The 14,617-nt window shown below is 62.0% G+C and overlaps 1 protein-coding gene across 1 annotated transcript; it reads right to left on the reverse strand.

The window, feature by feature from the left end:
* Positions 1 to 1,213: 1,213 nt before the first annotated feature.
* On the reverse strand, positions 1,214 to 14,493 carry ENTREP3 (endosomal transmembrane epsin interactor 3). Its single transcript, XM_005280681.5, has 12 exons — positions 11,638 to 14,493; positions 10,683 to 10,739; positions 10,299 to 10,409; positions 9,719 to 9,850; positions 8,981 to 9,088; positions 8,448 to 8,608; positions 7,990 to 8,089; positions 7,266 to 7,350; positions 6,352 to 6,942; positions 5,875 to 5,943; positions 5,245 to 5,507; positions 1,214 to 2,785 (listed from the first exon to the last, which is right to left on the reverse strand). The coding sequence occupies exons 1-12, from the start codon at positions 11,854 to 11,856 to the stop codon at positions 2,612 to 2,614; spliced, it is 2,070 nt and encodes a 689-aa protein (XP_005280738.2). The 5' UTR covers positions 11,857 to 14,493; the 3' UTR covers positions 1,214 to 2,611.
* Positions 14,494 to 14,617: the final 124 nt, after the last annotated feature.

A 14,617-nucleotide genomic window follows, 5' to 3' on the forward strand; every position in this document is an offset into this window, starting at 1 on the left:
GCAGCGAGAGGTGGCAGAGGGCAAACCGAGGGCAGATGCCCACAGCCTGCCAGCAGAGACAGCACAGGTTCCCGCGCCCTGGCCCCAGCCCTGTAGTGATGAGTCCCTGGCCTGGTGCACACCCTGTTGTGTAAGGGCCTGGAGAGTTATGTAAAGGTTCCTTATAACCACCGGCTGCCCTCTCACCCTCACCCTCAGCTGAAGCAAACCAGCCCTTGCCCCCCCAGGGTCAGAGACCATCTCAGGTTGGCCCAGCCCTCACTGCCCAACTCTCCCCTGTCCAACTCCCCCCCCACAGGGATTTTCTCTCTCGGGCACATGCACTCAGCCCACTGCCTCACCTGCAGTTCCCCTCAGACTCCTCTTCCCCCCCAGCTTGGCCCCCATTCCCAGCAGCCTACGCTGCCCCAGCTGAGCAGTGTCCCCAGGGAGCGTGGAAGCTGCTGCTGGTAGCCCAGGCCAGGCCGGTGGGGTGTCTCAACTGCACAGTGAGGGAAGCACTCTCTCTTCTGGCTTTTGGTCGCAGCTCCTGCCCACCCACAGCTGGGGAAGCAGAGCCCAGGAACAAGGCTCCTAAGAAGCAGCCCGAGCCTCCAGCCAAAAGCTAGAGTGGGACTGGAGCTGGGAGGGACTGGCCTCCTCCAATGTACGCATGCCCTGAACAGATCCACCCACGGAGTCCAGGCTCATAGAATGTAGGACAGGCTGGGACCTTCAGAAGTCACCTAGTCCAGTCCCCTGCCCAGAGGTGGGAGTAAGTATTATCTAACCCAGCCCTGCCGGGTTTGTCTAACCTGTTCTTAAAAACCTCCAGTGACTGCAACTCCACAACCGCCCTCGGTCATTTGTTCTAGTGTTTGACTCAATGTACACACCTCCATATACAGACGGCCCTCACAGGCTGTGACCAGACACACACCTCCGTAGGCACGGTCCTCACACCCTGTGAACATACACATGCCTCCATACACAGATGCACACCCCCCCAACACCTGCAATGAACAGATACCCCCCACGCAGACAATGCCAGAATGGGGCCATTGTCCCTGTCCCAAAGAGAGGTTTGTTTTCTTTCCCATGACAGATTAGCGAGGGCACCGGGGCTCCTTTCCCCACTCTCCTGGACTGAGCCAGAGCTATCCCAGCTGTAGAGTGGAGACAGCTGGTGCAGGTCCATGGCGGGCCGGCCGGATGCGAGGCAACCCACGCTGGCTCTGGGGGTGTATAACTTTATTTGGTTTCTTGTATAAGTGTCAGTGCAGCTTAAAGCGTCTGCAGTGGAGACTCCCTACAGGAGTTCCCAACATGCTTCCCGAGGTAAAAAAGTGCAATCCCCCCCACACACACACGCACCCTGCCCGCCCCCACCATCCCAGAGAGGGGAGAGCTGCATCGCAGCATGCAGCATACAAGCAAAGGCATTGGCTGGCGGGGGGAGGAGGAAGAGGCTGCCAGAGCCCAGGGATGGGGACTTGGTGCACAGAGGGTTTTGGTTCTGCCCCTAAACCTGGTGGGGCCGATTGACCCCACTCCCTGAAGCCCTGATGGAGGCTGGGCCTTCTCCAGGGCCTAGGTCTTGCACTGGGCATGGCCCTGTTCTCAAGACAGAGCTCCGCTGTAAGATCCAGGCCCACAGCTCAGGCCAGCCCAGGGTGGGGAAGGGCTGGGGAGATGAGATGAGCTGGAGAAGGGGACAAAAGGGAAGGTCACTTTCTATGGGAAGGGGCTGCAGCCTCGGCTCAGGGGTTGTGGACTTGCCAGAAGAGGAGGGCAGTTGTAGGGAAGCCCAGCTTGGTCTGCCCTGCCCCTCCTTCCCCCACTCCAGAAAGGGGGTGCATAGCATCTAAGGGGAGCGGGGCTGAGTTGGGCTCAATCACCCTGACGCAGCCGGCCCTGTGAGGCACCTTGGCCAGCCAGCGAGTGAGCGTTCCCTGAATGCAGGGGCCACGCGAACCCCAGGCCTGGCGTGGGACTGGGAGGACATCACCGTGCACCTTGAGCCCAGCTTCCTCACGCTGGGAACCATGGTAGTGTCTGGACCAGCAGACTGCAGAGCAGGAGGCGGGACCAGGCTCGGCCCCTGCTATTGGGTTATTAATACAAGGAGGGCCTGTGTGGAGCCCCCCCGCCCACACGCTTTGCAATAGTCCTGTCCGCTATACAGCAAGGGCTCAGCCCCAGGAACACCCCGTGTCACCCCCACAGCTGTCGGTCCAAAGCCTGCTGGCCCCTCGGCGCGAGCACGGGGACAGACACGGCCTCTCAGCACAAAGCAGGCTGTGTCCACGTCCGCCAGTCCCCACTGCAGTCCACAGACTGCAGCGCCTCCTCCTTCCCAGAGTCCCCCGCGGAGATCCGCCGAACCAGGCCACGGTGCTCCGCCCTTGGCGGTCTGCGTGTGTGTCCTCAGCTTGTGCTTTCTCCCACAGTCACCTGGCAGCGAGGAATGTCTGCTGGGAACGAGCCAGCCTTTGGCCCCTCCCCAGCACCCGGGGGAAAGGCGTGCCCGGCTGCTTCCAGTTCTTGCTGTGGACCCCAGGCAGAGAGAGCCTGATGCTGGTGGAGACTCCCAGCTGGGCTGAGGTATGAGAGGGTCAGGCAAGGCCTCCCCTCAGAGGATGCTCTCCTTGTAGACCCCGTTGAGGCTGTGCGGACGGCTGCGCTCCAGCCGGCGGGCAGACAGGAGGCGACGCAGCGAGGAGGTGGAGCTCAGGTCCCCGCAGCTCTGCAAGTGAATCCCTTCTGGCAGCGTGTGCTCGGCTGCCTGCCATGGGCTCCGGGGCACCTGGCAAGCCACAGCAACAAGGGCAAGGGTGAGGACAGCAGGAACCTCGTCACAAGGGCCCATCCAGGAGAAGTCCTGCCAGGCAGAACAGCCCCCAGCGAGTGCCGGGATGCAGACTGGGGGAGTGGGGGCACCCCAAAGAGGAGCCCTGAGAGCCCAGGGAGCAGGCACCTTCCCCCAGTTATCCCTGAGCCGATAGACGCCAGAGCCAGGGATTGAGGCAAGGGGGCAGCTGGCCCTGGCGTGTGACAGCGTGAGCCTTAGCTAGGCAGCAAGCAGAGGTGGTGCTTGCTGTGCCGGCCAGGAAGGCAGCGTAGCCTCCGAACTCCTCGGAGCAGTTCCCAATGCACAAAGTCAGGAACAGCTTCAGGGAGCCAGGGAAGGATCAGAACTCTCCAGGACGAGTAACCAGTCTCCTGGCATCAGGCCTCGCACGGCGGCTTTAAGCTCCCAAAAGGGGCAAGCTGTAACCGAGCATCATCCCAGGGACAGAGCTGCCCTGCGCTAGGAGGGGAAGGTCAGTGTGTGACCAAGTGGGACTGTTCTTAATGTTTCCTCTGAATACTGCGTGGGTGCCTCAGTTTCCCCTTTGCATTTCTTAAGTCTCCAGTGTGCATAAATGGCCGACACACTATATCCTGGCAACAAATGGCCAGGGCCCTTCCCCCTTGCAAGGGGATAGCTAAAGGTGAACAAAGCTCGGGAAAGAGACAAAGGCCAGAAAGGAGGGGCTGGAGGGGGTTTCAGTTTGGAGCTGGCTGGGGCCGGGAAGTGAGGGCAGACGGGGCTGTCTGGCTCGCTGGGCCCTAGAATGGACTGGGCTGAGGGATCCCGTTCTTTGGACCTACAAGCTCTGTTTTAGACCATGTTCCTGTCATCTACTAAACCTCTGTTTTACTGGCTGGCTGAGTCTCACGTCTGACTGCAAAGTGGGGATGCAGGACCCTCTGGCTGCCCCAGGACCCCGCCTGGGGGGACTCGCTGTGGGAAGCGCACAGCGGGGCATATGCTGAATGCTCCAAGGGCAGACCCAGGACGTGAAGCCGTGTGAGCTTCTTGCCCTGAAGATGGTCTGCTCCGAGGGGGAGGAGGCTCCCCAAAGTCCTGCCTGGCTTTGTGGAGAGCAGTTCCAGAGCGGGGACTCCGGGACACAGTGCACTAAAGTCTCAGCTCAGAGACCAAGATCGTGACCTAAAAGCTTCGTCAGAGCAGGGAGCCTAATTGCAATCTGGGGAGATGGCTGCTGAAGGAGGAACGTCAGCACGGATGGCCTGGAAAGGAGAGTGCAGGGGAAGAGGGCTGGTGACATGTGGCAAAGGTATGCACTGGGCCAACAAGCTGCAATTACAGACCAGCCAAGCCCCAGACTTCCTGGGGACTGTTACCCAATGCAGGCTGGGTCCTTCCAGAGCCTCCCGCACTGAGCAATGCGGGCAGCACCTCACCGACCTTCACTAACCTGGGAGCAGGGAAGGGTCATGGGCGCCTTTTACAAGTGGGAAACAGAGGCCAAGATGGGACTGAGTCAGTGGCAGAGCCAGGAGCACTGTAGGACTCAGGAGTCCCCTGCTCCCAGACTGGCCCTGGACCACAGGGACCCTGAGCTCCACATCTCACTGAGGTGGGGCCCATCCCCTCTCCTAGCTGTAGCCGCCTTTGCGTCCCCATGGAGCCCAGGCGGGAACCGACAGAGAAACAGGCAGGCCCCCAGCAGAACAAGGGGCAAACGCTCCCGACGCCCAGGGCACGCAGGAGCCCGACAAGCCCTGCTCAGAGAAAAGGGAGCAGGGCCGGCTCTCCCATTTTTTGCTGCCACAAGCAAAAAGAAAAAAAACCAGGCGGCTCAGACTGCCGAAGCGCAAAAATAAAATAAGAAGTCGCCTGGACGGTGCCGCCCCAGGCATGTGCCGCCCCAGGCGTGTGCCGCCCCAGGCGTGTGCCGCCCCAGGCGTGTGCCGCCCCAGGCATGTGCCGCCCCAGGCATGTGCCGCCCCAGGCGGGCGCTTGCTCTGCTGGTGCCCGGAGCTGGCCCTGAAAGGGAGGGGCAGCGGAGAGCGCCCAGGCAATGGGCAGGTGTTTGTTGTGGCTATGGCAGCCTGAGGGCCAATGTGGCCTGGGGGAGAGCGTACAGAGGGTCACGTCCCTCTCATGAGCTCACTGTTGGGCACTCAGCCGGGCAAGCATAGAGAGGGGCTGGGATAATCAAGGGTTAATAGGCTGAGTCTGCAGCAAGTGGCTCCAGGATACCATCGCCCAGCAAGAAGGGACCTGGGAGCTCCCAGCCAGGCAGTCTCCCCAGGGAAGGGCAGGTGCAGGAGACGCCGAGCTAGACAGGACTGGGCCTGGAAATGCCTGTAGGGGACAATCCAGGCCTGGGCCCAGGGGGATGGGCAGCCCGGGGCCTGCCAGGGCTTCTCAGCTGCCCTGCGCGCAGAGTGTGGCCAATACGGAGCCCCTACCTGTTTGTGGCCCTGGGAGCTGTGCCCAGCCATCTCCACGCCAGACGCCAGGCTGCGCTTGGATCTCTGCAGGAACCGGGCCACCAGCCCCCGGGTACCACGACAAACCTTCAGATCCCCCAGGGAGCGCGTTGCTGCCTTCGACAGCCGCTGTGTCACCTTCTTGGGCACTGGCAGCTTGTTCTTCCTGGCAGAGGCGGCCCGGAGGAGCGGGGGCGAGTCGCAGTGCGAGAGCCGGAACAGGCAGGCTTCAGAGCACAGTCCTGTACGGAGACTGGCCAGTGAGAACCGCGGCCACAGGGGAACACGGATGGGAGAAAGCACAGGCCCCATGGTCCCCAGAGGCTGTGGCCAAGAGGCCTAGGGCTGCAATGCACTCTGTGGGGGTGAAGGGCCTTCCTATTGAGCCAGCCTCCCCCAGCAGGGGATGCTCTAGGGAGCAGGGCAGGAGCGCTGGTTGTGGGGGAGCTCCAGGCTACTCTGCTCCCAGCCTCCCCTGGAAGGGGGCACTACAGCACGCTGCCAGCCACTCCCAAGTAAAGGGGTCACTTATCAGCCCCCCCAGTGATTTCCAGCCCATCCCCCAGGTCGCGTGTCAGACACTCATCCTAAACCGGACTCTGCCCTGACCTGTGTCTGCTGAAGAATTGGATGCATCATCCTCCAGCGCTTTGGTATAAAGCAGATCCCTCAAGTCGGCTGGAAGGAGAAAGAAAGACAGTGGTAAATACTCAGACTCTGACTGCGCTCCTCCTGCCCCAGATCCCATCACATGACCATGCATCAGCCCATCGGCTGCACGCACCCGTTCCCTCACACAAGCACTGTGCATGGGCATGCCATCACACACATTCCAGCCCCTGCATGGGCCGGTGGCACCCACCCACTGCCAGGCGTGCACCAGTCCCCTGGCATGAGCTGCATATCAATACGTGCACCAATTCCACTCTGCCTGCAAACCGCACCCACCCAACCTATCAGTGACCACTGACCAGCAACCCCCGGAACACCCCTTGGTCCATCCCCCACCCCCAAGTGCGTGAGTGAGAACAGACTGACACATGGGCACCCACGCCAGCCCTGCTCCCCCCAGCAATTCCCACCTACCAGGATCTCCAGCAACAGCAATGCCGGGGTCGCTGTGCGACCGCACGAGCGGCCGTTGGCTCAGGCCCCGGGCTGGGCCCAGCAGGCAGGACGTCTCACTGTTGCGTCGCTGACAGCCACGGTGCCTGCGGTCTGGGTACAGGGAGCCGGTGGAACTGGTGCCCTGATGCCCTGGCAGCAAGGTCTTGCCCTTGAGTCGCACCTCAGGGAAGCAGGGCCCAGCGCAGCGAGCCAGCCCTTCCAGACGATTGCAGCTGTGGGTCACGGCCCCGCCTGGCTCCAGGAGCCCCTCGTAACTGGGACCAGGGGTGGAGCAGGAGTAAGAGCGCTCCCCCCGCACCCGGGGCTGGGGTATATCCTCGAAGGGGCCCTGCAGGCCCAGCGTGGGGCTGCGGGGATGGTGGCCGCATTGCACGCAGTCCACGCTCAGGCAGTAGTCCGCACGGCTGCGCTGGATGGAGCGGAAGAGGATGTAGTCCACCGAGCGCATGGAGCCTTGCAGCTCCAGCAGGCAGGAGTCCTCCGAGGGGCTGCTGTCGCCGGGGATGTCGATGATCTCGGACATGACCAGGGAGCCGCTGTCCATGGACACTGCAAGGCACGCAAGCAGAGCAGGATGCACAGGGCTCTCTGGGAGGGATCTGAGCACGTCCCCAGGGCACCTGCCTTGGGAGCGCCGAGCCCAGCCCTGTGGGGGACCAGCTCACAGGCACGGGACTCCCAGCTCCACCCCTACTGGGCACATGCCCCTGTCCTTTCACCAGCCCACAGGCATAGCGCACCCATATGGTGCTCACCAGGACTTTGCCCCCACCTCTCCAGCCCCCAGCTCCCACCCAGTCATGGGCAGACTTGGGCACAGGTTCCCTCCCCCCCGGGCCCTGTCCCCAGCTGCTGCCCAAGGACCCTGTTACCTTCCCCGCTGAGCACGATGGAGGGGACGTGGTCACAGGTGCAGCCGTGCGATGGATCCGTGAGCTGCGAATCAAACAGGGTGGCCTGCAGGGTGGGCACAACCACGTCACATCACAGAACCATACGCAGCCGTACCGGCAGGGAGATGCTGCGCACTAGATTCTCCCCCCAGCCCATGCTCCTGCCCCCCAGACCCCCCAACCCGCCCTCCTGGGAGAGGTTGGCACTGGCGTAGCCGAGAGCTCCCCCCAGCCAGCGCTCCTGCCCTGCCCCCCCTACAGCACCCCATGCTGGGAGAGGCCAGGGCTGGAGTAGCTATGATAGATATAGCACAATGTAGGCAGTGTGCTGTGGCCGGGTTGGCCCCAGGCTGTTACAAAGACAGGGCAGGTGAGGTAGGCTGCTACCTCAACAACCCACCCCAGTCTCTCTAACACCACAGTGCAGCCAGTGATAGGCTGAGGAGACGGCAGCAAGAACGTGCCGCTCGCACCCTGGGCCTCAGAGTCTGGATCCCCCTGGAGTCCGTTACGGTTCCTCCATCCCCTCGCCCAACCCAGCTCTGGCTTCTCCCTCACCCTTCGCTTTGTGGTTTGACCTGGGGCACCCTGAGCCTCTGGCGAGAGGACTGGGCCAGACACCGCCTGCTCCTTGCCAGCCCCACCTCTCTGAACAACCACCCAGCTCTGGCCTGGCCAAGCCGAGAGCCCCTGGGCTCCTTACCTGGCTGACTGCCCGGAGTCCCATGACAGTCTCATAGGATGGGGGGAAGTCGGTGGGGTAGAGAGGCACGGGGCTGTCCATGGAGCCGTTATAGGTGATGCTGTGGGTTCACATGGGAAAGGTGCATCAGCCACAATGGGGCGCCAAGCCTCCCATGGATGCAGCCTAGTGGGGTCCAGGCTGAACCCTGCCCGGAGTTACCCCTGGGTCCTCCCCAAGCCCTGCCCTGGCCTCCCCCTCCCTACCTCTGCCCCCAACCCCAGCTTGGTTCCACCCCTGCTCCCAACCACCTCAGGCTTCCCTGTCCCCCAGCCCCACCTCAGACTCTCTCCTCACTGCCCTCCCCCACCCTGTGCTCCTGTGTGTCCCTGGGGTCCCCCCACCCACAACTCAGCAATGGGCTTCCGCTCCCTGCCTCAGAGCCCACCCCACTGCCCTCCCCTCCAGGGTGTCAGTACCTCTGGGCGTCAGTCTCGGAGCTGCAGGTGTACTCCGGTGGATAGTACGGGGGCGGCGGCACCGGGGGCACAAACTCCTCGAAGTCCATCATGTTCTGCAGGAAGGGGTCTGGGGGCGACGTGCACTCCAGGGTCACCGAACTGGAGCGCTGTGGGGCCAGCTGCAGGGAGAGGGGAGTGAGGGGGGAGCCTGCCAGCGCTTCGGGACAGGTGCCTAGGTGGGGACAGGACACATCCCCTTCCCCTGCTGTTGGCCCTACTCACCCAGAGAGGTGTCGGGGGAGCAGCTCCAGCGCCCCCTACTCCCAGTCCCTGCACATTGCACCACTGCAAATGCCAAGGAGCTGCTGCTTGTCACACACACACACACACACACACACACACACACACCAGGGTGCAAAGAGATTTGAGGGCAGGATCCAGTTCAGTTCTCTCCAGCATCCCCAGGGCCTGACCCTCCAACCCCGAGCTCCTGGATTCCTGTGGAGCGGGAATTCTCCGGGAGAGGAGCCCCAGGCCAGGCCAGGACTCACCACATGGATAATGTCCAGGGAGAAGATCTGGATGCAGCACATGACAGCTGAGAGCGTGCAGACAATGGTGGAGAAGATGGTCAGGCCACAAACACTGAATAGAAGATCCTGGGACAGAGGGGAGATGGGAATGAGCCCGAGAGATGCTGCTCAGAGTGTAAAAAGCAACAGAGGGTCTTGTGGCACCTTTAAGACTAACATGTATTGGAGCATAAGCTTTCGTGGGTAAGAACCTCACTTCTTCAGATGCAAGTAATGGAAATCTCCAGAGGCAGGTATAAATCAGTATGGAGATAACGAGGTTAGTTCTCCACACTGATTTATACCTGCCTCTGGAGATTTCCATTACTTGCATCTGAAGAAGCGAGGTTCTTACCCATGAAAGCTTATGCTCCCAATACTTCTGTTAGTCTTAAAGGTGCCACAGGACCCTCTGTTGCTTTTTACAGATTCAGACTAACACGGCTACCCCTCTGATGCTCAGAGTGTGCGCAGGCTCTGTGCAGAGAGCATAGAGAGAACCGCTCCCCCACCCCCAAGCTGCCCCCCAATGCAGAAAGCATAGAAAGGACCCCCCCAGATACAAGCCACCCAGAGAACAGCCCCACCACAGACACCAGCACCCTCCACCCCAGTGGAGAGAGCCCCGATCAGGCACCAAAGCCCCCCGTCTCCTGCACAGAGAACCCCTGCAGACTGCAAGCCTCCCCACCTGCCCCGGGCAGCCCACCCGGTTACCTTCAGAGCCATGCGGACGCTCCGGCAGTCAGGGTTGGGGAACATGGTCAGTGTCTCGCCCTGCCTGCTGCAGGCGGGGCCCATGGACGAATACTCAGAGCGGGCCTGGCAGCAGACACAGGAGTCCTTCTCCTGGAGGGAGGAGAGACCCAGAGTGAGTAGGGTTGCCAATTTTGGTTGGATGTATTACTGGAGGTTTTGTCACATGGCATAATCTTTCATTCCTGGAGGCTCCAGGACAATCCTGGAGGGTTGGCAACCCTAAGAGTAAGGAATGGCCGAGTCCCCAGGGCCAGACACAAGGAATCCTGCCACTGCACCATCTGCCCAGCCAGCAGGTCCCTTCCACAAGAACCAGCCCCAAGAACTGTCCCAGACTAGCCCTCCTTCGTGCAGCTGGGATACGGCCCCTCCCTCCCATGGACCCATTGCCCTGCCCGAGGCCCGAGGCTAAGCCCACTCCGCTCGGCCACAGGCATTGATCTGCAGCCTCCCCCAGGTGTACCCACTTCCCAAAGGGGCTGTCACCCGGCCCCAGGAGGCAGAGTCCCTCGAAGGGCTGGGCTGGGTCAGGCCTTACCCTGGTGCAGGCCTCCAAGGACTTCACCAGCTGAGCGTTCTGGCAGGAGAGGATGGAGCCGGCGAGGCTCAGCATGACGCCCAGCACGGAGAGCAGCGTGAAGAAGGTGATCTGCAGCCAGGACAAACAGAGGTCATGAGCTGGGCAGGCATGTCAGGGGAGTGAGAGGCAACAGGCCAGCATGCGTGTTAGAAGACAGCACACGTGATACACGTATGCGTGAGCAGGGGATTGACTTTTCGCTCTGCCCTCCCAGTCCTGGTGCAGGGCAGAGGAGAAGCAGGTGACCGTGGTGCCCCAAGACAGAAGCTGGGTGAGGGGCCGGGCCCAGCCCTGGCCTGGGTCCGTGAGGACACCCACAGTCCACATGCAGAAGACACCTACCACCAGGGTGAAGGGCCGTTTCCAGGAGACGATGCCGACGAGCCCGGACAGCGCCAGCTGGGGGGACAGAAGAACAGGAATTACAGTGGGAAGGAGAGAGGAGGGGCAGGAGGCCTGAGACCCCCACAGGCCACAAACCCTCCTCCGAGCCCTGCAGCCCCCAGAGTTGGTCCCACAGGGATTAGGGCCCATCCCGGGTGGCGGCAGCAAGGCCGGCCAACAGGCAGGAGCCAGAGGCCAAGGGAGCTGAGAGCTTGAGGAAAGTGCTGATTCAGGGCACTCTGGAGAGCCCAGGGCCTGCAGGCAGCTCTGAGCCGGACAGCAGGACCATGGCCAGGCATCCCCAGCAGAGGTCTGTGCTGCTGGAGCAGGCAGGAGGGGTGGGTCCAAGGTGAGCTGGGGGAGGGGGCGTCAAGTGTCTGGAACACAGGGGAGGGATCCAGGAGCTGCCAAGGGCCTCTCCCAGCTCCTGTAGGCCTGCAGCCCCATTCGTAAACCAGGGACCATCCTGAACCCCTGGGGTTGTAAGGGGGCATTAAGGGCTGTGGCACACCCTCTCCCTGGGCGAGGGAGGGCTAGGGCTGATGGCCCAGGAAATGGGGAAGTAGGAGTAGCTCCATGAGGGCAGCGAGCTGGCCTGGAGAAAGTACAACGGGAAGCCAGTTCAGGGGAATTTCGAGGTGGGGGGGGGGGGAGAAGAATGCATTGCTGAGAATTATTCTGGAAACTCTCCTAGCCAACAAAAGCTAGAGGGGAGGAGTCGTGTCCCCCCCGACACTCTCCCCCAGCCACACAGCAGCTGTCTCCCACCTGACTCCCCAACCAGCCCCCGGAAAGGCCAGCAGCACACACAATTGGCCACCCAAGGCCTGGGCCAGCACCTTTGAGCTGCTTGGGGACTTCCCAGATTCCCTGGAGATGGCAGCTCCTTGTCTGTGAGAACCAGGAGACTCACCAAGAAGCCGGCCCAGGAGGGGCAGGAGTGCCGGACCTTGGTGGAAGGCGTGATGGTAGCTGCCACAAGGCTGAAGGTGATGACGAGGATGCCCAGGATGACCTGAATGAAGCCCAGCACCAGCAGGATCTGCAGCCAGGTCCTCTGCACTCGGAGATGGGTGAGGCTGCGGGAGGAGCGGCCAGTCAGGGAATGGCTGGAGTCGCTGGGAGATGGCATGACTCGTTTCCAGATCAGGAAAAGACGGAGTTCTGGCCCAGGTAGTGCGTGGGAAGCCTGGTGCAGTTAACGGAACTGATGCCAAAGGGAGCAACAGTCAGGACGTGGGGCTGGCTGGCCTGCCCAGAAAAGCAGCCAGGACCAGACCAAGTGACGCTTCCTTTTCTGGCTGATATCTGTGCAGTTTTTGTTCTGTTCTCTCTGTCCCTACTGCTCGGAGCTGGCCACGTGCTGCCCCATCCACCTGGGGCTGGGAGTGGGGATTGTGGATCAAGCGGGATTAGGGACCCTGCTTTCTGACTTTGGGGTTCGCTGTACCAGCCTCAAGCACTTTGGCAAAGCCAGTCTGGATCCAACTCTTCTCAGTCACAGAACAAGCTGCCCTGGGATCCCTCTGTCTCAGCCTCCTGCCCTGCGGGGAACATCCGGCTCAATACTCCTCACCTGACACAGAACATCTTCCCAGGAGCTGGGTGTCCTACTGTTTTCTGCCATCCCTGAAAGCAGCTCCAAGGACTACATGGAGCTGAGACTGGCGGCACCAGGGTCAGATCTGCAGGTGACTGTTTTGCTCCATAAAGACGCTGAGACGTGATGGCAGCTGCCCTCGCTAGGCCAGGCCTCTGAAACCAGAGGAGACACTGGAAAAGGGGAGCAGACAGGCTCGATGGGATAGACGTGTCTCATCCACCTTCCCCATTGGGTTTAGGAGCATCCTCAAATCCAGCTCTCTCCCCAGGGAGTTTGGAGTGAGGGTCACAGACCAGCTGGGGAGCACTGGGTGAGGAGAGAGCAGTTCGCCTCTCTCCCAGTGAGGGGTTCTCAGGCAGCATTCACACGCTCCCAGCTCCAGAGACCTTTCCCCAGCTTCTGCTACCTAGAACAAGCTAAAAATGGACCAGCTCCATGCTCACCAGGCAGCCTTGCTTAGCAGGGACTTGCCCTGCTACCATCCCCACTCCCTCAGGCCTAGGGACGGAGCTGGGTTCACTTCACTTGAATGCTGTGATGGGGTTTCAATCCCCAAACACCCTTATGTTGACACCTCTGCAGCAGCCAAACAAAAGGTGGGGGAGGAGGGGATGCCCAGCAAGCAGGAATCCTGCCAGGCAGAGCGGAGCATGGAGTCAATTCAATGTTATCCATAAAAGTGTGGGGCGCAGCTGACTGTGGGGTTCGAGACTCCTGCACCCAGCAGCTGCTGCCTCCTGCCAGCCACACGTTGCTCCTAGTCCCGGGTGGGTCGGAGGGAGGGACAGGCCACTGCCCCCACAGCGATTCCCCTATTAACCCATCTCCGGCAGGCAGGATGCTCAGGCGTCAGGCAGACAAAACTCCTAGAAGATTAATGAACAGGCAGAATCCACCCAAAGTCCACGGAGCAGCTTGTTCCGAAGAGGGAGGGAGCAGCAGTCTGGGTACGGACCAGTCCAGGTGCTGGTGCCCGGTGCTGGCAGCAGAACGGGGGAACGGCTCTGCACTGCAGCCTTTGCCCAGGGCAGCTCCAAGACAGGCCCCCGAGAAGCGAGCCCTGAGCGGCCCCGAAGCTGCAGTGACGCGAGGGCTCTAGCGCTGGGGTCCCGGGCTCTGCGACGCCAGGCGGGGCTGGTGCAGGGGGCGCGGGGCTCCCGCTCTCCCCAGCCGGGCCCCAGGGAAGTCGCAAGGCTGCGGGGAGCGGAGGGGGCTGGAACCCGCTTCTGCGCCTCGCCCCGAGCTGCAGCAGGAGCCGGCCGAGGGAGGAGTCGGGGAGTCTCCGCCGCAGGGCAGCTCCGGCGCTGCCTCCGACTTGCATCTCTCCGGGATGCTCAGCCTGGTGCTGATGCTGCGGGGAAGGGCGGGGCGAGGGGACACGCCCCTTCGCGCTGCACCTTGGGAGTTGTAGTCTCGGGGAGGGCGGGGCCGGGAGCGCCAGCGGCGCCCAGATGTGAGCCACATGACCCGGCTGGGGCCCAGCCCAGGCCAGGGAGCGACCACGTGAGCATCAGGCTGCCCTGGCCAATGAGAGCGCCGCCAGGCTGGGAGGGGGGCCCCGCTCCAGCTGTGCCCAGTACCTACCCCCGGGCTGGGAGGGGGACCCGCACCAGCTGTGCCCACTCCTCTCCTCCACCCAGGCTGGGCCCACGGTGACTCAGCTTGCCTCCCCCCCCCCACAACTGGAGCTGCCCCGGCAGGTGGAGGAACCGCTGCAGCTGGGCTCTCGGGGAGAGGGAGACAGATGCTAGGGCTGGGGAGTGAATTTCAGGCTGAGGGGGGCTGGGTCGACAGGGAAAGGAAGGAGCTGTGAGAGCATCTGCTGCTTTTGCCATTAAACCCTCCCTCCCCCGCTTGCAGCCATAACCCCAGCAGCTCCCCTGGGCCTCCTGGCCTAATGGAAATGCTTTCCTACCACAATTGCAGCCCAGCTCCTACCCCGCCGAGCAATACACCCAGCATTTAGGGGCAGCAGGGGCACACAATGGCCAGGAAGCCTGTTCAGACAATGCACTGCCCCCGAGCCTGCAGGTGCTCTCCCCCAGCGAGGGTAACATAGGATAGGCCTTCCCCCAAGGAAGAGTGCAGCAGAGGGAGATAGGGTCCCCCTTCCCAGTGCACCCTCCTCCCAAAGTGAGTCCAGGATGGGGCTTCCAGAGCACCCCTCACCCCCAGCCTCTAGGTTCCACCCCCTTCCCCCACCCTCTACCCAGGGGATACTCTCAGGTGACTCCCCAGCTAGCCGCTGCCCTGCTCCCAGGAGAGGACGATGGACATGCAGCCAGAACAC

Source organism: Chrysemys picta, chromosome 20 (assembly GCF_011386835.1).
Source record: "Chrysemys picta bellii isolate R12L10 chromosome 20, ASM1138683v2, whole genome shotgun sequence".
Taxonomy (NCBI): domain Eukaryota; kingdom Metazoa; phylum Chordata; order Testudines; family Emydidae; genus Chrysemys; species Chrysemys picta.

Excerpts from the sequence above, each read along its gene's own strand:
- ENTREP3 (XM_005280681.5), bottom strand. The coding sequence starts at position 11,856 with ATGCCATCTCCCAGCGACTCCAGCCATTCCCTGACTGGCCGCTCCTCC. Across the intron at positions 6,943-7,265 it reads CATCGTGCTCAGCGGGGAAG|TGTCCATGGACAGCGGCTCC; the intron begins GTAACAGGGTCC and ends CGTGCCTTGCAG. Across the intron at positions 5,944-6,351 it reads TGCTGTTGCTGGAGATCCTG|CCGACTTGAGGGATCTGCTT; the intron begins GTAGGTGGGAAT and ends TTCTCCTTCCAG.